The 24,269-nt window shown below is 45.6% G+C and overlaps 1 protein-coding gene across 1 annotated transcript in view; it reads right to left on the bottom strand.

Annotated features, from left to right (window-relative positions):
- The window catches only part of CCBE1 (collagen and calcium binding EGF domains 1), a 263,943-nt gene that overhangs the window by 16,577 nt on the left and 223,097 nt on the right, over positions 1 to 24,269 (bottom strand). Inside the window, exons 4-6 of the mRNA XM_006837530.1 lie at positions 20,990 to 21,124; positions 16,626 to 16,778; positions 6,818 to 6,921 (exon numbers count right to left, since the gene is read on the bottom strand). Coding sequence (XP_006837593.1) covers positions 6,818 to 6,921; positions 16,626 to 16,778; positions 20,990 to 21,124 — 392 coding nt within the window. The remainder of the gene's footprint in view (positions 1 to 6,817; positions 6,922 to 16,625; positions 16,779 to 20,989; positions 21,125 to 24,269) is intronic.

The following is a 24,269-nucleotide window of genomic DNA, read 5'->3' on the forward strand; positions in this document are numbered from 1 at the left end:
GGTTTGAAACTACCAGCCGCTCCGCGGGAGAAAGATGAGGCTTTCTACTCCCATAAAGATTTACACCCTCGGAAACCCTGTACAGGGTCGCTATGGAAACCCTGTACAGGGTCGCTATGAAAACCCTGTACAGGGTCGCTATGGGTCGGAACCGACTCGATGGCACTTAACAACAACAACTACTTCAGTCTAGTCAACTTCACTTGATCACATCTGCAAAGGTCTTATTCCCAAGTCAAGCCACATTCACAGGTACCTGGTGTAGGACTTGGGCATATCTTTTATTTTGGGAGGGGGTTGGGGGGAAGATACATTCAAATAACAACAAAAAGTAAGGCGATCCCTGGTTCCCATCTCCTCTGCTCTAGTTTCCTCCCAAGGAGGCTGAATACACCATTAAACCTCTACTTAACCCTGCCTCATCTGACCCCAGGAAGCCATGTTGCTCTATCTGGAGTCTCGTCTTCTCGGGGACGCTTAAGTGACCCATTTCTCAAATCAAATAGTCAGTGCTTCCACAAAACAAGTGACTTTGAGAGCTTTAGCTGACTCCTTGGCTGTGAGTTTTCTCCAGTCTTCTGGCAGGACCAAGGGCCCTCTCTAAAAACTCACCGATGTCTTAGCCAGTTAGCCCCTGGCTCTCGTAGCTGACTGTGCTGTGGGGAATTATGTAATGGCTCTCCTAGCTGACAGTCTGGCTGAATTACTTGGTTTTTCCCACCTTCATGGGAAGACGTGAATGTGGAGGCACTGGAACTTGTGTGTACAATTTGAAAACACTTTAAATTGGCAAATAAAACAGCCTCTGGAGACCCCATAAAAATGTATCTTACAAAATTATGATATGGTGAGCAACCTTTTAATGAAGACCCAAGTCAAAAAACAGAACTTTGCCAGAAACTCCGGAATTCCACCTGTGGGCTCAACCCTACCACAATCTCTCGCTAAAGTGAACTGAATTTTATATTAATAAAACATTGTTGTTGTTGTTGTTGTTGTTGCTAAGTGCCACAGAGTCGGTTCCGACTCATAGCAACCCTGTACAGGATTTCCAAGGCTGTAAATCTTTATGGGAGCAGAAACCCTCATCTTTCTTCTGTGGAGCAGCTGGTAGTTTTGAACTGCTGACCTGGCGGTTCGCAGCCCAATTCTTAACCACTGCGCCACCAGAGCTCCTTAATAAAGCATAGGATTCCTAATCAAAAGGTTGATGGCTCTCATCCACCAGTCACTCTGTGAGAGAAAGCTAGGGCTGTCTGCTTCTGTAAAAATTACAGCCTTGGAAACTTGGCAGGGCCATTCCACGCTGTTTTATAAGGCGTTTATGAATCAGAATCAACTCAACGGCGATGGGAATGGGTTATATATTTTCTAGTCTGTTATATCTTAATATACAACACATAGTTAGATAATATTAAAAAAATCTTGTAGTACATAACTTATAAAGGGGAGTGTGGTGGCTCTGTACGATAAGCACTGGACTGTGAACCACAAGGTCGGCGGTTTGAGCCCCCGAGCTGCTCTGCTGGAGAAAGATGAGGCTTTCTGCTCCTGTAGAGGTCTGTTGTTAGTGTTCTGCATCATTGAGTCAGTGCCATTGCATAGCAACCCTGTATAGGGCTTCTGAGAGGGGCTGGTGGGTTTGGACTGCTGATCTTTTGGTTAGCAGTCCAGTGCTTATCCTACAGCGCCACACCAGGGCTGCAAAGATTTACAGCCTTGGGAGCCCTATACAGGGTTGCTATAAACTGAAACTGACTAGGTGGCCCTTGATAGCAACTTAAAAATACATGGTATGTAAATTTCCACATCCTACTTTGGTGAGTAGTGACTGGGCTCTTCAAAGTTTCTGAACTGCCACCTAAGGTGCAACTATTGGTTTCTCTGTGTGTGGAAAAAAGAAGAATGGTGTAAACTGAAGATGCTTGGAATTAATTAGCCCACTGGACTCATGGAACACATGAACATCAGTCTTCACGACTCTGAGACCAGAAGAACTAGATGATGTCACTGTTCTGAAAGGCATCATGTAAGAAGTTCCCAGATGAAGTGGGAGAAGATGTGGAACAAAACTCAAAATTGCCTAAAAGACTTTGACTCTTGGCTATGCTTCAGATCTAGAACAGAAGTCACTTTCATGGCCCATATTTTCAACCAAGCAGTAGAGAGGTATACAGGGGGGACAACAACACTAGTAAGGTATGTTCACCAAGGAATGGTCAACCATTCAAGATCAAAAGGACAACATTTACCTAAGGACAAAGCTCAGAAGTTTGGGAGGGAGGTAGGAATGGAAGTAAGAACCACAGGGAGGGAGCGGGATCACTGTTGTTGTGTGGAGGGGATTGCAGTCGTTGAGATGAAACAAAGTGTGTAATTTGTTGAGTGTAAAACTGATGATCTGATCTGTAAACCTTCACTCAATTCACAATAAAAACCTTCAAAAATGTATTAGGCATTATATGTTATGTGGGAGAAAGGTTTGGCAATCTTTCCTTATACATTTCAGCCAAGAAAACCCTATTTGGTGATTCTACTCTGACACATCAGGCCTTTATGAGTTGGAATTGACATAATGGCCCCCAACAAGAAGGTATAATACATTACATGTAATAAAATATGTATGTAAAGTGTAAAATCACCCAGCTGCGCATCCCTGGATACCAGTTGAGCTTTGACTATTTTAAAACATGTCTCAAGCTTCTTGTCCTCTATAGGTAGGTGTCTGCTCCAACTTTCTTCCTGACTGCTTACCTCGGAAGAACCCGGCATGAGGCTGCAGAATTTTCTAGAGTTGTGCTGACAACGCACTCCAGCGCAGGGTGGTGTGTTTGCAAACCATCATACACTGCGGGTTGGCCACAGTCCCAGACACAATACCTGCTTCTGGACCACTGTTTATTTGGGCAGACATGCTGCACTGTTTTTTGGCTGTTCCTCAAGGAGCAGAGCAGATGGTGTTAGCAGCAGTGAAGTTCGATCGGCACAAGAAAAGTGGGTGTGAAGACGTAGGTTTAGTTCTGACTTTGTGTCTTGGGCAGCTGCTTCCCCTCTGGGAATGTCAGCATTTTTCTTACTGGGCCAGTGGTGGAATGCAGAGACCCTGGATATGAAACTGCTTTATAAACCCGAGGGTGCATCCCAATCTATTGCTGCCTTACTGTGTGTGCCATAGAGCGAATTCTGACTCACGTGACTCCAGAGGACCGACTAGAATTTCCCCAGAAAGTCTCCCAGGCTGCAAACTTCACGGAAGTAGACTGCTGGGTCTTTCTCCTGTGGAGTTGCTGGTGGGTTCAAATCCCAGATCTTTTGGTTAGCAGCCGAGTGCTTAACCCTATCATCACCAGGATTTCTTCAATATGGTGCCCACTACTCTTGGTGGTCTCCCATCCAGGTACTAACCAGGTACTTTTAAACATGAACTACTCCTCAGACTCCTGGTGTGGCGCTGTAGGATCAGATCAGCACTGGACTGCAAACCACAAGGTCGGCAGTTCAAACCCACCAGCTGCTCCTTGGAAACCCTGTACAGGGTCATTATGAGTCAGAACTGACTTGACGGCACTTAACAACAACTCCTCAGTCATGGGCACTCGGTAGTAGTAACTCTGGGTAGTGTAAATGCTTAAGTGCTTGACTATTAGCTGAAAGACTGATGACTTGAACCTACCCAGCGTTGCCTCAAGAGACAGGTTTGGCTACCTGCTTCTGAAAGGTCACAATCTTGAAAATCCCATGGGGCAGTTCTACTCTGCACACATGGGATCGTCATGAGTCAGAATCAACTTGATGACAACTCACAGGCACGACAGCAGCAGCCTAGAACTGCCACAGTGCATTATGTACAGAGAGTTCGATATCAGGTGGACCAACCCTAGTCCAACCCAATGCCATGTGAGGGACTGGAGGACTAAGAAGACCTCGTGGGGTGTTTGTTTGTTTGAAAATTTTGGCTTAAGCGTGGCAACGATTGTGATGTTGGCCCAGGATGGGGCAGTGTTTCATTCTGTTGTGCATAGGGTCCCTGTGAGTTGGTACCAACTCGATGGCACCGAACAACAACAACCATTTTTTTAAATGTGTGACAAGTGTTATGATACAACTTTTCTAACCTCTGTTGAATATTTCTTCCTTCACAGATCATCCAACATCCCAGGGAGGCTAAGGGTAAGCCAGATATTGATGTTGCTGTCAATCACTTTGTACTCCTAGCGACCCCATAGACAACAGACTAAAACACTGCCTCATGCCGCACCATCCTCTTAATTGCTATGTTTGAGCCTGTTGTTGGAATGAAAAAGGAACTCCTCATATTCATTCACTGTGCCAATCCATCTCCCCGAGAGTCTTCCTCTTTTTAGCTGACCCTCTACTTTACTAATCATGATGTCCCTTTCCAGGGACTAGTCCCTCCTGAAAACATGTCCAAAGTTGGTAGGATGAAGTCTGTAAGGAGTACTCTGACTATACTGCTTCCAAGACATATTTGTTTGTTTTTCTGGGAGTCCATGGTTCAGCATTATTCACTAACACTTCTTTCTTGGTTTTCCTTATTCATTGTACAGCTTTTGCACACATGTGAAATGATTAAAAATACCATGACTTCGGTCAGGCGCACCTCAGTCCTCAAAGTGCCATCTTTGCTTTTGAACAATTTACAGAGTTCTTTGGCAGATTTATCCAATGCAATATAGCAACTGAATTTCTGAGCCACTTGGGATATTTCGCACCACCATTGACATCATACTTAGTAAAGTGAAGGGTCACTGACAAAGAGGAAGACCTTCAATGAGATGGACTGGCACAGCGGCAGCAGCAATGGGCTCAAGCAGAGTCAAAATTCTGAGGCTGGTGCAGGACTGGGCAGTGTTTTTATTGTACATAGGGTCACTATGAGTCAGAACTGACTTGATGGCACCTAACAACAACATTCCTAAAGAAGAGGAGATCTGGTAACACAGTGGTTACGTACTCATCTGCTAATGGAAAGGCTGGTGGTTCAAACCCACCAGCTTCCCTATGGGAGAAAGATATGGCTGGCTGCTTTCACATGATTATAGTCTTGAAAACCTTATGTTGTCAGTGCCATCAAGTCTGTTCCGATGCATAGTGATCATGTATAAGGTTTCCAAGGAGCGGCTGGTGGGTTTGAACTGTCGACCTTCCAGTGGTATAAGGTGGCTATGAATTGGAAATGACTCTATGGCAATGGGTTTTGGTTGATTCCTAAAGATGACCTGGCTGGGCAGAGCTTCCCTATAGCTCTTAAACTGTCCCAGAAGGAAACTGAGAGTAGCTTTCTACCTTGAGACACAGATGAACTGCCCCTACTATCCTTATCCTCTGATCTACAAAATGCAAATTTATTCCTGTCACAAACCCTTACTCGGATACTCAATAAATGCAATTAGCCATCCACACTCCCCTGGAGGTAGCTGTGTAGGACATGTTTATTTATATCTCTGTGTTTATACTGATATACACACACAACTTTCTGCTTGATCTTCCCATGAGATCACGAGCTATTTAGGGTTGGACCATCGTATTAAATATACACATGGCACTGCTAACGCTAACAGGATGTTCACCAACCACGTGCAAAAGACCTGCAAAGCCATTTCTCTTCTCTTCTGCGGGTCTGCTGAACTAGCAGCCATGGTTCTCATTAGGGGCTGGCTGCGTGTTTGTTGCACATGGAAAAGTGATATTGTCTCATGCTTGCCCTTTGTCCTTTATTAATAACTGGATGCCAAAGTCAAGCAGATTGTATACACCTCTTTGATGTGCTAAGAGCCTTTAGTGGAAGCAATTAAATAAACAAACCAGCAAGTTTATGCTTTACAGCATCCGAGACATTTCTGAGTCGCTGAGAAACCAGCAAATTGCATGACCTTGGGGCTAATAAATACCATCTACCTGGATGCTACACAGTTGTTCCGGAAGTCAGGTCCCCAGGTCCACCACGGGGCAATCTCTGAGCGTAACCATGTTGTTACTGCAGACTTGGTAATCCATCAGACATGGAAGCCTTTTATAAACCGAGTCAGTCCTCACCAGCTATGATACATGGCACCAACATGTTGTGAACTGTAGAACGCATTACATCTAAAAGTGTCTTTTAAAAATGATGTTTATTCCTCACATGTGCCTTGAATGCCAGCATTAGCTCAGAACTGCCAAGATGCCCAGGCACATGGAGCGCAGACAAAGCCATGGTTTAATCTGTAAATGTGAAAATTTAGCCACTGCAGAAATCGAGTTGATGGGCATTTATGGAGAGGAGGTTCTCCATCAGATACAATAAATCACACCAGTCTGTCCGGGTCACGTGCTTGCCTCCTCTCCCTGGACCCTACGTTCACCATCATGGAACCAACCCACGCGGACTGGGTGACTTCTAAAAACAACAGTCAACGTCAGGAAGTTGGGTAGTTTATACTTGGCTGCGAATCTAAAGGTTGGCGGTTCAAACCCACTCAGTGGCTCTGCGGAACAAAGACTGGGTGATTTGTTACGGTAAAGACCATAGCCAAGAAAACACCGTAGAGCAGTTCCACTCTATAACGGCACAAGAGGGGCAGCTCCACGGGTAGCCAACACGCCTCGCCTTCATGTGAAAGTAGTGAGTTCTAAGTGAGGTCTCCCACGCAAGTACAACTCAGGTTCTTTGAAACATGAATTGCTCTTCATCCAACCCACGAGGTCAAGGTTGAAGGAGCATTTTCTTACTGCTCCCACATAAGTCTTCCACTTTTGCTCCACCACAGCCTCGCTTTATTGCCCTGGATTTTTGGGGACCCGCCCGTGCACCCACCTTCTGTTTCAGCTGCAGCACTGTCTGCTTCATCTGGTGGAACTCTTTGCACGAGGCGCAGCACGTCCGAGCCTGCACAGCGTTCTCGGTCTTCTCGTCCGGCCCTGCGGAGGCAGATGCGTCCGTAAAGCAGGCAACCAGAAGAGTGCAAGGGCAGGGTGAGTGAGATCTTAAGGTTCTGGGGTTACCTATGGCATGCCCAGGTTAGGGTGCAAAGAGGAGGAAAAGAAGGCAGTCCTAGCTGTTGTATTTTAGGTTCAACTGCTCTTCTTTAGGGTTCTTTGACATGTGAAGACGTGCCCCATGGTACTTTTTAGGAGACGGCTCCATAAATCAGTTGGGGGTTTATACTTCCCTCTAAGCTCTGGTAGCGTAGTGGTTATGAATCGGGCTGCGAACCTTAAGGTCAGCGGTTCGAAACTACCAGCTGCTCCGCGGGAGAAAGATGAGGCTTTCTACTCCCGTAAAGATTTACACCCTCAGAAACCCTGTACAGGGTCGCTATGGGTCGGAACCGACTCGATGGCACTTAACAACAACAACAAGGTCAATTTTAGGAGCCCAGCTGGTACAATGCTTAAGCACTCAGCTGCTACCTCAAAGGCCAGAAAATCGAATCCAACAATCATGGGAGAAAGGAAAATGTGTGGGTTCGAAGCTCCAATCTTTTGGACAGCAGTCCAGCATGTAACCACTCTGGGTGGTATCGGAGCTCCTTGACTTATTATCAGTATTCTTTATTGTTATTGTTGATATTATCTATGAAGTTCTCTAAAACTCAGGGAGTACTAGGAAGTACTTTGCTCTATTTTTTGAGAGGAGCTCTCTGATACTCTCTGAGGACTTGAAGATAAACAAGGACATGTGCTTTCTTTGTGTGTGGACACAGGGATTGAACAAGCAATTCTGAATTGAGGTTCATCAATTCTGTGCCTTTAACAAAGACTGCAATGAATAAGGAAGGTCTGCAAGGAATTGATACATTTGAATTATGGTGTTGGCAAAGAATATCGACTATACCTAGGAGAGCCAGCAGTACGAACAAATCTGTTTGGCCGGATTGCTCCTTGGACGCTACAATATTGATACTTTGTCTCTCGAACTTTGGTAATGCTGTCAGGAACAGCCACTTCCTGGAGAAGGACATTATGCTTGGTAAAATAGAAGGTCAGTGAAAAAGAGGAAGATCTTCAGATGGATTAGTATAGTGGCAACAAGAGTGGGTTCAAACATAGTAACAATTGTGACGATGGTGCGAGACAGCTCAGTGTTTCCTTCTGTTGTAACACAAGGTCTCTATGAGTCGGAACCAACACAATGGCACCTAACTATAAAACAAAGACAATTTGGTCCTGACCCAAGCCATGCTATTTTCAATCGCCTCATATGAATGTGACGGTAGGACAATGAATAAAGAAGATTGTAGAAGAATTGATGCATTTGAATGATGATGTTGGAGACGAATAGTTAAAGTACCATAGACTACCAGAAGAACAAGCAAATCTGTCTCGGAAGAAGTACAGTCAGAATGTTCCTTAGAAGCCAAGATGGTGAAGCTTCGTCTCATGCACTCTGGCCATGTTATCAGGAGGGACCAGTCCTTGGAGAAGGACATCATGCTTGGAAAAGTGTAGGGTCAATGAAAAAGAGGGCAACCTGCAACAAGATGGACTGCCATAGTGGTAGCAGCAATGGACTGAAACACAACAGTTGTGAGGATGCTGAAGAACTGGGCAGTGTTTTGTTATGTTGTATACAGGGCTGCTATGCATTGGAACCGATTCGCCACCTAACAGGAACAACATCAAATGCAGAGTTAAAATAATCGTGGGTAAGCATCTTGATTTGGCGCTGTAAGATAAATACTTGACTGAAAATTCAGTTTGAACCACAAGGTCAGCGGTTCAAACTCACCAGGCATTTCTTGGAAACCCTATACGGGGACACTGCTATGAGTCAGAACTGACTCGAGGGCACTTAGTAACATGTTACATTAGTAATTTGTAAAGAAATCTGCATAGACATCTCCAATTTTGTATGTGCTCTGGCCCCTCACTTAACATTGTGTCATGTGACTCTGAAAAGTCTGGTGAGGTTTCACAGAACATTTTGCTGCAATTTGCTCAGATTTTAGAAGTGTAATTTTAGGGATTAAACACCAGGGGGCACGGAGCTCTAATTTTTACTGAAGTTGCTGCTGCTGCGTGCCGTGGAGTCGGTTCTGACCCATTGTGACCCTGTACGGGGTTTCCGAGGCTGTAAATCTTTACAGGAGCAGAAAGCCTCATCTTTCTCCCGCGGAGCAGCTGGTAATTTCGAACTGCTGACCTTGCGGTTCACAGCCTGATTCATAACCACTACGCTACCAGAGCTCCTTGAGCAACGTGTAAATTTTAAGGATTAGGAATATAACTCCTGAGATACCATATTGGTAATATTGAATATGTTCTAGAAATCTAAAGACTATCTCCAATGCCTTCCCTGTGGGCATTGTCAGCTATGAACCGAGCATGTTAATTTGTAAAACTGATTGTTGTTGTTGTTGCTAAGTGCCGTCGAGTCGATTCCGACCCATAGTGACCCTGTGTAGGGTTTCCAAAGAGAAGCTGGTGAGCTTGAACCACCAATCTTGGAGTTCAAATGGCTTTGCAGTCTGGCGCATTAATGCACAGTGCCATAGCACATGATAATCACCTGGCGGCGCTCAACTGCTAACTGAAAAGGTGGTTGTGCGAACGCACTCACAGATCCCTCACGAGAAAGACCTGGTAATCTTCTGAAGCTTCAAATCCATGAAACCCTCGGGAACACAGTTCCACTGGGAACCATCTGTTAGAATTGACTTGATGGTACCTGTATTGGCTTGGTTTTAGGGGCCTTTAAACATTCAGCTGACTCTGCTGTACCCACCTACCCAGGTCAGTGTTTGCTAATGCTCCCCAAATGGTTCCAAGGCTGAGCCCCCCTGATCTCAGGGTGGTGGTGCTGGGATGGGACACAACACCTGGCCTTCTCTGACATGCTGGCTTGTCAGAAGTGAGGCTGGAGGTCCTGGTCACTGATCAGAAAATAACAGGGGTTGAGACACAGAGACAGGCAAGCTAATTGTCACAGAGCCAACACGGTCTTCATTTGTCTCCCTGTTCCTGCTACAGACTCCCTGGGGTGACTAAGCTGGCTCCAGCCCCACATTTCCAAGAGAAATCAAAGTTTCTGAACCAGCCACTCTTGTGTGTTTACCAGACAGCTTGAGTTCACTAACCCTGGGTGTGGACCGAAATCTGTCCATCCTCAGGGCAGTTCTGAGACACACAGTCCTCGGAAGGAGCTGCCTGTGTCTGATTTTAGATTCCTTCGACTCTAACGTGACAGAGATTGGACAAAGGCAAAATACCCCTTCCCTGCCACCACACACACACACACCACACACACACACACACACAACAATCAGGAAGAGGAAGCTTTTGGTCACGTATGTTTATACTAATTATTATTTCTTCATTAATTAAAAAAAAACCCAAACAACAAGCCGTTGATGAAACAGCTGAGTTATTAGCCCGAAGCAGATGAGACCGCTTAGGGGTTCAGAGTGCGGGGACTCTTCAGGCCCCTGGCATTTCCTGTTGCTGAGCAAATGCCTGAATGTGTTAATTATGCGTCTGTTAGATGTGCTAGGAGAGCACTTTGCTTTTGAAGGTATGTCAGAGTCTTGGCTTGCAGTTGGATGGAGGAGGAGGGAACTAATGAGAACTTTCTGTTGGGTCACAAGCTGGGCAAGCGGCTGTGGTAGTTACGTTAAATCATGTCCACTTAGGGGAGAAGGGTCTTCACAATCCATCTAGTCCAACCCTCTCGTTTATAGCTGCGGGAATGGAGGTGCAGGGAGCTGGCCAAGTTCCCTCAGCTGGTTAACTGAACAGGCTTTGGTGACCAGCTCCAACCTTCAAGCTAGGTACATCTGGGGCATTGCAGCTATCAGATCAACCCCTCCTTTTTCCCAGACCATCCCAGCCAGTGACCACCTTCTCAACGGTGCCCCTGAGCTATGATTTCCATGTTCACAGCTTCCCAAGTGCCTGTCCTCATATTTTGTATGAGCCACACCAGTGACATCTCTCAAGCCTTATCCCTAAATATCCTGGCTATTGGTGTTGAAACCTCCTCTTTAAGATCCCAACGCTGGTCCTCTATACGTATGTGAGAAATTCAGTGGAGATGAGCTACTGAAACTTAAACACTGAGAAATGATTTTGTTTTTTGCTGTGGTAGTGAGCAATGGGAGGGTGGGAGGCAGTGGTGTTGTCTCAGGGTGGCTGTTTTTACATTTCTATGTTTTGAAAGCTATTTGTGGCTGTTGTATTTGGAGGAGGAGGAGAGGGAGGAGGGGAAAGGAGAGAGTTCACAACCTTGTTGACTTTCTGCTGCGAGTCTTGATATAAGGAGCCCACAAACGTGCTTGGCTGTTAGCTGAAACGTCCGACTGTGAGTCACTTGGATGACCCATCGAGTTCTGCCCCTGAGCTAAGATCTTTACAACAATAACTTACTATTTTCCAAACTGCATTTTTCAGGACACTAGTATCTGTGAGAGGTGTAGAGGAGTTTCTTAAGAAAATATTTTGGGAAAAGCAGGTTTAATGAAATTAGCAAAAAAATGAATTTCTGTGTTAAATGAGTTAATGAATGGCAGGCTCCCCGGGGGCTGTAAATAAGCCTGTGCTGAGAATCTCTAAGCGTGGACAGAAATGCAAAACCCAAACCAAACCCATTGATACGGAGTAAGTTCAGAACAGAACTTCCCCACAGGGTTTCCAAGGCTGCAGTCTTTATGGAAGCAATCTGCTACATCCTTCTTCCCAGGAGAGGTTGGTGGGTTCGAACCATCGACCTTTTGGTTAGCCGCCAAGTGCTTCACCACTGTACCACCAGAGCACCTGGATGTGTGCACACAGAACCCCTTTAAAGAAAGAAATGATTATAATGATCTCACAGAACCCCAAATCTCTGCAGTAATAACTGGGGAGAAATGTTCTCGTAAGGGGGGAAGGGGAAATAGTACTTTAAATGGAAGAAATGCTAGAGAAAGGATCTTTTGGTGCCAAAGCAAGCTGGCACAGATATACCCCTAATAATTATCAGTGCTCAGATTTTGTTGTTGGCCATAGAAGTTAAGCTGGTCATTCTTAGCCATAGAAGTTAAGCTGGTCATTATTAAGTTGGGTCTCTTGTAATTGACTGAAACTTTGTGTTTGTTGGAAAAATGTTCAGAAGCACAATTCATTTCTTAAAGAAGGAAACAAAATGAGTGTGGTGCCAGTACTGGTTTGGTTCGTACATCAAACTGCTAATCTCAAAGATCTCACGGAGCTTCCCCACCTACTACCCCCCCCCACCCCCCCACCCCATACACTGTGGAGAAGGTGAATGTCTCTCACCAAATCACTGGGTAGACTTTGCCATGCTGCTCTGATACTTCAGGGCTGTACCTCAGGGAAGCACACAGCAGGGAGAGTGTATGGGGCCAATGGCCTGGAGAATGGTCAAGAGGCCTGGTTGGTGAACCTAGGAATTATTGCAGGAGGTGAGGGTCACTCACAACAAAGAATTCAGCATATAAACTTTTATACCAGTCTCTGAAAATGTTTCCTGGCTTCTCTAGCGGACATGGTGTGATGGTTAATTTGATGTATTAACTTGGTTAGGCTACGGTTCACAGTTGTTTGGCTAAGCACAGGTCTAGTTGCTGCTATGTAGTAGTTGCATGGGTTTAAGTCAGTTAGCTTTGGCAGGGCAGATTGTTTTACATGTAATTTTACATAATGTAATCACTTTCCATAATGCAATCACCAATCATTTGAGAAGGGCGTTTCCATAGAATGTGTTTGCCTCCAGACTAAACAGATATTTTGGCAGCACTCACACACACACAAGCAGGGTAAGAAAGATGTTACATAAAGATGGTCTACAAGCCAAGCACCACCAAGGAACCAAGGGCTACTGACAGGGAAGTCTTCAGGACATGGCATCAGGATTGGAGGAAGACTCATTAACAACCTGCGATATGCAGATGATACAACCTTGCTTGCTGAAAGCAAAGAGGACTTAAAATATTTACTGATGAAGATCAAAGACCACAGCCTTCGGTATGGGTTGCATCACAATGTCAAGAAAACAAAAATCCTTACTATTGGACCAGTAAACAACATCCATATCAATGGAGAAAAGATTGAAGTTGTCGAAGATTTCATTCTTCTTGGATCAACCATCAACACTCATGGAAGCAGCAGTCAAGAAATCAAACGATGTATTATTGCATTAAGCATATCTGTGCACAAGACCTCTTTAAAGTATGGAAGAGCAAAGACGTCAGCTTGAGGACTAAGGTGCGCCTGACCCAAGCCATGATATTTTCAATAATCTCATATGTATGTGAAAGTTGGACAGTGAATTAGGAAGAATTGATACATTTGATTCATGGTGTTGGAAGAGAATGTTAAAAGTACCATGGGCTGCCAAAAGAACAAACAGATCTATATTGAAGAAGTGCAGCCAGAGTGCTCTTTGGAAGCCAGGATGTCAGGGCCTCAGTTTCCCCTGAGAGTCTCCCTTTCAATAAAGAACAGAGTCTAAGATAGAAGAGTTTATATTGACTTGATGGCTGTGCATTTGGTTTGGGTTTTTGTATCTCCCACCTTCCTTGCTGTGGTACAATTAATGTTGAGTTTTGGAAACGTGGCCCATGAACCACCATTTCTTCTCATTTGATCCTGGTACCAACAGCACTGCTTTCGGCTGCCTTCAGCACGCCTCTGGGTGGTAGGCATCAGCCACATCCTTCAGACCTTCACATGAGTCCCCAAGTCCTCCCCATTCAGACAAGATCCCACATTGCCCAAGTCTGAGCTGGCTCCACAAGGGGATTCTCCACCTCCTTCTAACATATGGCCGCTTCCTGTGACTCAACCCAGTTGTCCTCAGAATTTCACTTTGTACTTTTCCGCTGTGAAGCAGCTGGTCTCCAGCTGTTTCTTGTCCTCAGCTGATGGCGGCTGCCTGCCACTCCCTGTTTGAACCTCAGGCCTTGCCCAAGAATCACTATCTCCCGAGTGCCCCCTCACAGTCCCGGCCTTTTCCTTTGCCCTGTATTTCGTGGTATGTGGGCTGTGCCCTAGGAGCCCCCTCCCACAACTTCAACACCTTTCCTTACCATGATGGCCCCGCTTACCTCTCCTGAACACATCCTTGCCAAGTTCCCTATACGCAGGCTGGACTGGGGCACACAGCACCTATGGATGCTGGAACCCCCAGGGGACTAGCTCTCCGATATCAGCTCTCCGATATCTCCCTGGCTGAGGTGCCTCCTCTGAGCTTACTTTCTTCCTGCATGGCCTCAAGGCCCTGGGAGGCTGCCAGTCTGGGCAGCAGAGGCGGGTTACCCAATAAGCAAAGCAAGCACAGGTTTACTTACTAATCTGTAGTGAACAATATCATGTTTTTTCATCATGTCAAAGAGTCTACTTCTAGGTCTGGCTACATCTGTGTCTCTTCCAACCCCACAGCACTTTCCTACAGAATCAAAGCCTCTTTTCAAATTAATAATCCCTGACACAGATGGAGTATTCCATATACCAGGTAAGCACGGAATTTCTTGTATCTACTGACTAATCTGGAGTCCTGGTGTGGCGCTATGGGTTAATGCGTCAGACTACAAACCTGTTTGAACTGCAAGGTCGGCGGTTCAGGCTCACCAGCTGCTCCTGAGAAACCCTATACATGGTCGCTATGGGTTGGAATCAACTCGCCGGCACTTAACGACAACAACTGACTAATCTATAGTGAATGGTGGTGGTTGTGTGCTGTGGAGTCGCTTCTGAGGCATAGCAGCCCTGTATAGGATTCCAAAGCTGTAAATCTTGATGGGAGCAGAAAGCCTCATCTTTCTCCCAAGGAGCGAGTGGTAGATTCGAACTGCTGACCTTGTGGTTAGCAGCCCAACTCGTAATCCACTCTGCTATCAAGGCTTCTTAATCTGTAGTGAATAGTTGTATATATTTTTCACCCATGTGAAACTGTTCATAACAGATTAGTCAGTAAGAACAAATAAGCCTGTGCTTACCTAGTTTATTGGGTAATCAGTCTTTAGTTGGCCGTGTCCTGCCTTGTCCTTTCTGAAAGGTTTGTCAGCCATTGTCAGTGGAAACCACCTTGCTTCAGAACTCTGCCTAGCTGGCACACCCTTTGTCCTGCTCTGTCTACACAGAAAATCCTGGAGGGTAACTTCCAGAACCAACCCTGGAATATGGCAAAGATTGGCACTCTTTCCTGTTAAGGCTTTCCCTGGTACACCAGGCACATGCTTTCTGGGTTTCATTTTTTCCTTTCCAGTTTTAAATAAGGAAGTAACTCAACGTTCAGTTTGATAGCGTCTCTCAGTGACCAAGCAACTCCATGGAATCCAGTTAACAGAGTATATATCAACTTCTCAAACACTCTGTGATGAAGTGCCAGTTGTACAAAGTTTTCTCTAATTCATTGTAGACTGACACTTTTACAAAACACAATAAACACTAGAAAAATAAGACATAAAATCCAAGCATGGATTTCTGGACTTAGATAACATTTCTCTTGCAAATTGGTGTCAACATTTCTAAACACTCTCAATTTCTGTGTCTCTTCAATCATGAGCCAAATAATAAATAGTTCATGGATGGCACAGATCCATGGTTGAGCCTTTGAGTACTGGTGTTGTAGAGTGTTCCCTGTGATAGTTAAGGTTTTGTGTCAACTTAGTTTTACCAAGATTCTCAGCATTTAGCAGTTATCACCACCATGAGGAAATCTGATATGATGCAGTCACCCCCAAGATGTGATCGGATATGGTCATATCTCATGTGATGTAATTATCTTATGTGTTGTAAATCCTACTTCTATGATGTTAATGACACCAGATGCAATCCACAGGATTAGGTTGTATCTTGAGTCAATCTCTTTTGAGATATGAAAGGAGTGAGAAGTAAACAGAACTCAGAAGAAATAAGAGCCACGAGTGGAGAATGTTCTTTGGACCGGGGGTCTCTGTGCTGTGAAGAGCCAGGGGAAGATTGAGGCCAAGACACATGGAGATCCCCAAGGAATGCTGGGCCTCCAGATGTTGAAAGGAGACAAGGTCCTTTCTCCAGAGCTGACGCTCTGCATTTGGACTTCCAGCCTTCTAAATTGTGAGGGAATAAATTTCTGGTTGTGAAAGCCATCCATTCGTGATTCTTCTGTAACAGCAGCATTAGATAACTAAGATACTACATTACATGTGGGAGTGCTGGTATGGTGCTGTAGGCTAAGCAATGGACTGCTAACTGCAAGTTCCGTGGTTCAAACCCACCAGCCACTCCTCGGAAACTCTATGCAGGGTTGTCAGGAATTGGAACCGACTCTATAGCACAAAATCACAACAACAACCTTTCATGTCAATGCTTTGTATTTCTATTTCAGCCCATGTCTTTGAAGGAACACACTCTAGCTTCTCCTCTGCTCATCCCAGTTTGGCCTAAAGCACGTGATTAAGTTGTCCTGGTTTATCCTGGAGCATGTCACCTCTGCTTGGTAGAGTGCTTCTCCCAATACATACTGTTCACAACCCTTCTACTCTAAGTCAACTTAGAAGGGGCTTGATTCTCTATTCTACCTTTCTCTTACCCACCTACCACTTCCCTTACCCAGCTGCCCCTTCCTGCCATTTGCTGCCCAAGGAGCCCTGTGGGCCTTCCAAGAGTTAGGGGGCCAAAAGGACAATGCTGCACAGACTACTCACCAGTGTCATTGGGGTATTTGTCTCCCTTGGTGCACGTCTTCCCGTCTTCCTCCAGGATGTAGCCATCCCGGCATTCACAGCGGTAGCTGCCCAGGGTGTTGATGCAGATGTGTACACAGAGTGTCTCATTGCTAGTGACACACTCGTCAATATCTAGGTTTGAACAAATGCGATAAACATTCAGACAGTTTCAGAGAATTCGTTTCCCACCCAACAGGTGCCATTAGATTTGGCCCCTTGGTAAAATGTCTGCAAAGGACACTTTACCTGACCTCTACCCAAGAAGCCTGGGATAAAGCAGGAAGGCAGAAACATGGGCCATCTATGGAAAAAGCACCCTAAGCATTAGCCAATATGGTTCCAAAGGGATTTGGTGGTGGGGGTTGGCTGTGGTGTTGTCATTACCTAATTACAGGTTTGGTATCCACACTGTTAAAAGTTCAAAGTTCTCACCTATAAAAAATGATAATGAAGCCTACCTTAAATCCTTTGCAGGGCTTTTTAGAAGTGAGTTCATGAATGGCAACCCACCTGGACAAATACACAGTATAAAAATGATTTTTTTTGTAACTACTCTAATGTGTTAAGTAATTTTATGTTTTCCTTTATGGCTGGGGGTTCCAAGCAACATGCTGGTGACCCAGGGTCACTTAGGAATGGCTCCTTCCCAGCCCAGAGACACGATTGGACCTGGGAAAAGCCGTTTCTAATGAAAGCAAATAATCACCATGGGTCTTATGGAGAGAGTTTTTCCCAGGAAATTTATGCCTCATTGATGACCCAAGCAAACTCTTTATGAGCTGGGAAAATAAGCCATGGGGCCATCAAACAAGTAGCCATTAAATGCCCATGCTATCTGTGCACATCACAGACTTGCTCCCCAGCTGAATGGGGTGGAAACCAAACGTTTCCCACCAGGGGACGAGAGGGAGGCACAAATATGTTCCACATCCACTGGCTGAAGACACCAGGAGGCAACCGATGGGAAACAGGCCACGCAGCCAAAGACTGTGCACATGTGGTGGGCGGACAGAGTCGAGCCCTGAACTTTAGGATGCCAACGACTTCTCTGCCACTCCAAGGACAAGCTGCTAAGGCCCCACCTTTGGCAGGTTTGTGTGTGCCAAGGGAGAGAGGCCATTTCTGTCCCCTGGCAGCGAGGAGAGCACTAGGTCATCTGTCGACAGGGAAGTTGTAGCTAGGTCCTCCTATGTAGGTGCCCAGCCTGATTGTCTACCTCCTGCTTCCCAAGTCCCAAGGAACCAGGCACACTGAGGGTAGAGGGGACATGGGGACTGGGTGCTGGGGGAGGTTGAACTGGGACATAGAAACAGATGGAACTCCCAGTAGACTCCAAGTTGTACAGATCCCAAACTCCCGCATAGAAAGAATGGGCTGAGTAGTTACTGCAGACTTGTGCACGGGACCACCTGAGCCTCTCTTTGTAAGAGAGGCTATCAGTCTCCTGTCTCATTCACTCGGGGGGCTCAACCCCATTTTATTCTTATTGTCCAGCAGGAAGGTAGAATGAAGAAGAAAACATCAGAATCCAACTAAGTTAGGCCTTTTTTTTTGGTAGAAGTCAGGAGTTAGGGTTGAAAGATGATGCTTTCTACTCCAGCAAAGCATTGCAGCCTCAGAAACCCTATACAGGGTGGCGATGCGTCAGGATATAACACCACGCAGAGTTAGGGTTAGGTATATAGCTATTGCTATGTCTAAGCTAGGCCCAAAGGAACTCTGGTAGCGTAGTGGTTACGAATCAGGTTGCGAACCACAAGGCAGCAGTTCGAAACAACCAGCCGGTCCATTGGAGAAATATGAGACGTTCTGCTCCCGTAAAGATTTACAGCCTCGGAAACCCAGTACAGGGTCGCTATGAGTCGGAACCGACTCCACGGCACATAACAACAACAACAACAACAAAGGTAGGCCCAGAGTTTTGTGAAGCGTTTGGAGTATGGTCAGAGCAGTTGGGCTAGGAATAGAGTTTGGCCTAGTTTTAGGGTTGTTGTGGGTGGTGGAGGTATGCCGTGGAATCAATTTTTGACGTTTACCCAGGCTGTAAATCTTTACGGCAGCAGAAAGCCTCATCTTTCTCCCACAGAGCAGCTGGTAGTTTCAAAGTGGTGGCCTTGGGGTTAGCAGCCCAATTTTAACTATGCTATTTCCTCTTTTTCCATTATGTGCTGTTATTGTTGTTGCAAACTGATATCTCTAATTCCCAATTTTCAGTCTTGTATGTTTGTTTTACTTTGGGTTGTTCTTGTTAACTCATAAGCAACCCTGTATAAGGTTTCCAAGGAGCAGCTGGTGGGTTTGAACTGCTGATCTTGTGGTTTGCAGTCCAGTGCTGATCCTAAGCACCACACCAGGAGTCCTTACTTTAGGTTGTTGTTGTTGTTAGGTGTTGTCGAGTGGGTTCAGACCCATAGTGACCCTGTATAGGATTTCCGAGGAGCAGCTGGTGAGCTTGAACTGCCGACCTTGCAGTTCAAAGTGTACTTTGTAGTCCAGCACATTAGCCTACAGCGCCACACCAGAACTCCTTTACTTTGGGTACAATCCCATTTTTCATGCCTGTGGAGCACCACCTGGGGAGAAGCCAGGGGACCTATGGCTAGAACTACTCTGAGATGGGCAGACTAGGCCCCTCTAGGACTGTTCATCAGTTCTCTCTTAGGTCTGTGTACAGGTCTACTCAGTCCTCCTTCCAGCTGCTTCTCAAACTCAACTGTGCATAGGAACCCAGAGAGGCATTTGTGTAAATATAGATTTCTAGACTCACCTTTGTTTTTGTTGCTGTTTAGTGCCATTGAGTTGATTCTGACTTATAGCGACCCTCTATAGGGTTTCTGAGGAGCGGCTGGTGAGCTTGAACCACTGACGTTGCTGTTCAAACCGACTTTGTAGTTCAGCTCATTAACCTGTTGTGGCACACCAGGATTCCAGATTCATCTTAGAGATGTGATTTATTAGGTCTGGAGGGAAGGCCAGGGACTGCATTTTCTTTTCATTTTTTTTTTTTTTTAAAGCAAGAAGCCCAGATGTTTCTGAGACTGGTTAGCGATGGGCTGACCACACTTTGAAACATGTGGCTCCAGGGAATAATTAGCCATAAACTGGCCTCAGAAACTCAAGGCATCCACGGTTGGGAAGCTCACTCAGTGCAGAGGAATGGAACCAGCTGCTGATAATCGATGGTGTGGTTCATCTCAGCCGCCCAGGTGGCTGGCTTCAGGTGCCTCTGACTCACATCTAACCCGTCTGCCATATGGACACCTACTTCCTCCTTCCCCAACCTCTTTTGCTGGTCTTCTTCAGAGAGAACACATTTTTTTTTTTCCTTTAGTTATTTTTGCATTTGTACTTTGAGGACCACTTACAGTCCATTTCACATTATTGTAGCTTACACTTGTTAATGCTCCCTTCTTCTGCTTAGATATCTCAGTGCCAATTAGGATCTGAGTGGTCCCAACTCTGAAGAATACCTTGGGCATATTTTTAAAAATGTTTTGTGATATATCCAAATTATTATTTTTTAAAATAATAATTATGTATATAGGTAGCAAAACATTTTTTTTTAAAGTTTGTATTGTGAATTGAGTGATAGTTTACATGGGAGAACATCGGTTTTATACTCATTGTTTCATTGCAATGATCACAATCTCTTCTGTGCATCATCATTCAACAGTATTTGCTTCTATTCCCTCTGCTTTTTTTTTTTTTTTTTTTGGAGTGTGGGGGAGGGGGAATGTACACAAAAACTCTCAGGAATATATAATCATTTAAACAACCAAAGGGCACATTCTGCTAGCCTGTCTCCTGGCCACCAGCACACAGCCTTTCTCTTCCCATGAGTCTAGATTCCTCAGCTGCTCTATCTGTTCATGTCCTCATCTCTGCCTCCATCTGGTAGCAAAACATTAAAAAAAATCTTCACATTCATCATGATGAACTGTTCCTGATTTTTTCAATGCCCTTAACAAAAACAGGACATTAAAAAAAACTCATCATGGAAGTTGGTGGTCCCTAGGATAACATCAAACACAACTCCATTCAACAACTGTCAGGATTTGAGGGGAGCATCGTGGCTCTGTAAGATAAGCACTGGACTGCGAACCACAAGGTGAGTGGTTCAAATTCACCAGTCACTTCTCAGGAGAAAGATGAGATTTTGTTCCCACAAAGAGTTAAAGCCTCAAAACCCCTATACAGGAGTTGGAATGGACTTGATGGAATTTAACAGAAACAACAAAGAAGGGAAGATCAAGGCCACTGTGGGGACTGGCCACACTAATGAACACTGGTCAGCAAAAGACAGAACACCTGAACAAAGTGTAGTCTAAAGATTCCCAACACACCCAGGCAGTATGGCTTCTCCCGTTTCCGGTGTCTCTCCCGGTCGTATTTGTATCCTGGGTAACACGTGCACAACACTCGGCCGAAATTGTCTGTACACTGCTGTTCACAGGGAGCCTCCGCACAAACGTCATAGTCTGCAAAAGAAAGTCATGAGATGATGTCAAACACAGTGTCTCCTAATCACAGGAGGTGGCAGTGGCCTGGCTACCAGAACAGATGGTCTGGACTGGACTCTGCTTGTCGGGACCTGCCAAGTGTGACTGGCTACCTTGGTGGTTGTTAGGAGCTGTAGAGTCAGCTCGGACTCATGGTGACATGATGTGTAACAGAATGAAGTCTTGCCTGGTCCTGTGCCTTCATGATTTTCGTTATGTTTGAGTCCAGGGTTGGGAAATGGTGTCATCCCACCTCATTGCGGTTTGCCCTCATTTTCATTGACCCTCAAGGGCAGGCATGGGGGAACATCTGGCTTGCCAAGGCAACTTGGCCATCACATTAGGGGTGAGTTAATTGTTTGAGCAAATATAGCAGGCTGATTTTGAAGTTGATCATTATCCAAATGATCTTGTAAATATCCAAATGGCACTAGGCAGCAGGCATCCTGCTCTAAAAGCATTCATACTTTCAGGCTATGGGGTGTCTTCTAAGTGCACTGTGGTGGGGACCACAATGCCTAGCACCATAGCGATGAAAGCCAAGCATCTCTTGCAATTCCGCTCTGTTGTTTGTTCTTTGCCCTTTACTCACAGAGCAAAGATGCTTCAGATGGTGAGGCTCTGGGGGCGGGGTTGGGGTTTGGGGACTGTTCTGTCTTTTTCACTAACAGCCTTAGAGAGAGCGAATCCTTACGGCTGAACCACAGACCAGCCAGCCCTGATGATGAGCATTGGTGTTGTAACGTGGGAGTCAGGCAGGCTCAGAGAAGGATCAGGGAGGCTTTGGAATGGAAACGTGGTGAGTTATTAGGGAGCTGATGCATGTTTGCATGGGAGCGTGGTCTGCGCACTCCAGGGGGGTTACATTCTGCATGCTGAGAAGGGGCTTTCCAGCTGTCTCTGCCTTGTGCAAATTGGGGGTAGGGTGAGGGGGAGGAATCAGGCCTCTCTTCCTCTCAGGTTCATGAGCTGATGTTTAATGGGCCCCTGAAGGGTCTCTGGATCCACACCAACAGCTCAGACTGTTCACTCCCAGTCCAGGCCCAGCCTCTCATTAATCACAGCACTATCTTCCCCAGGTGCTGATGGATAAACTATCCTTGGACCCAGAGGAGCCTGGCTTTGCTCTGCCGCATAGGAGGTACGGTGATGTGGGCAGAGTCAGTGTGACAAGGATCACATCAGGATGACAACCCTGAAAACCCACCCTGGATCAAATTTCCTCCCCACACTGGGCTTCCAGGCCAGCTTTGCCTGAGGGGCGTTCTATTAGGTTTCCAGGTCAAACGTGTGTTCCTCACGTAAGCAATCAAGCTCTGTGCTTTTTTTGCTCAAGAAGCCATGAGCTGCCCTGCTCAGGGGGTCTGTTGTAGTCACCATCCTGCAGTGACCTGTGGGGGACAGGGAGCCTGTCCTAATACACAGGTGAATGTGGTGTCCAACAAAGCTTAGCTCAAAATCAACAGCCGTGAAGTTCCCATCATTCCTGCTCTCTTAGTTCATTCTTTCAGTTCTTGCCCCCACAGTCCTTAAACCGTGGGTTTACGTTGCCTTTTCCCCCCCCCCGTTGTATGTTTTAAGGACTCTGTTGATTTCAAGGGGAGTGTGGTGGCTTTGTAGGATAAGCACCAGACTGCAAACCACAAGGACAGAGGTTTGAGCCTACCAGATGCTCTGCTGGAGAAAGACGAGGGTTTGCTCCTACAAAGATTTACAGCCTTGGAAACCCTATGTAGGGTCACTATGAGTCGAGTCGGAACCGAGTAGATGGCACTTAACAACAATAATTGATTTTCAGGAGGCATTGGGTGGTGTGAATAGTTAATGTGCTTGACTGCTAACTGAAAGTTTGGCAGTTCGAGTCCACTAAGAGGAACCTCAGAAGAAAGGTCTGGCAATCCACTTCTGAAACAGCAGTCACTGCAAATCCTACTGGGCACAATTCTACTTGGGCTCTAGCCATTCCTGTCCTATCATCTCTTGTCATGCCTACATTTCTATTCTGTTTTCACCTCTTGTCACTAATTTCTAATCAACTGTTCCTCCTTTCCTCTTGGGGATTTGCAATTGCTGACTTCTTATCCAGGTTTTCAAGTGCCAGTGCGAACCCCACCTCCTTCAAGCAGCTCTCAACCTATCAACACACACAGGCTCCAGGTGTCTCCTACTGACATGTCCTACCACAATGACTGAGTCACATTCTGTGCCCGGCCCTATTCTAGAAGGCAGGAGACCTTGTGGTAGAGAGTATGGGTTCTGGAGCCTCTCTTCCTGACTGCCATTATCTCTGGGATCTAGGGGTATTTAGGCCTCAACTGCCTCACCTGTAAAATCGGGTGACAGTAGTGCCCACGACACAGTGCTTCTATGAAGATTCTATTGGACAAGGCATTAACGCACATGGTCCACCATACAGCAGCTCTGTCTATTCTTCTGCTTCTTGTGTTGCTACAAAAACAATCTTCACAACCTCAGACAATCTTATGACAGCTGAGTACCTGGCAGGGATGGTGTTCCTGCAGCAGTCAGCCCAGTTAATTGTTGAACTGAAAACAAGTCAGATCGTCCTGGTTATTCAAGATGGCACTGAGAGGAGGCTTCAGAAAGCTTGTGGGAAAATGGAATGAAGAGATAATAGAATTTCTCCATGAGCTTTTAAAATCCCCTCATATTTAGGTTTTGTAGACCATAGGTCCCTCTTTCAGCTACTCAATGTTTACTGCGCAAGCAGGCACAATTTGTAAATGAATGGGTGTGGCTATGTTCCAATAAAACTTTCTTTGCATCAACAGGCAGGGGAGCAGATTTTGTCTGTGGGTCATAGTTTGCCAACTCCTGATTTAGGATAACACATTTGTGGCCGTAACACCTTTAAATGTCAGCAAATACTCATTAGCTAACATATTTGTGTAGAAATTCTGGTCTCTTTTTACCATCTGTTTCAAGTCTTAGATTTATATTTTGCAATATTGGCTGCTAGAAACTTACATGACTATCTAAAATCTAAACCAATGAGTTGATGCCAATGCATAGTGACCCTATTGGATGGAGCAGATTGTCCCTAGCGACCCTATAGTGACCCTATTGGATGGAGCAGATTGTCCCTAGCGACCCTATAGTGACC

The sequence above is a fragment of the Chrysochloris asiatica genome, unplaced genomic scaffold (assembly GCF_000296735.1).
Source record: "Chrysochloris asiatica unplaced genomic scaffold, ChrAsi1.0 scaffold00021, whole genome shotgun sequence".
NCBI lineage: Eukaryota > Metazoa > Chordata > Mammalia > Afrosoricida > Chrysochloridae > Chrysochloris > Chrysochloris asiatica.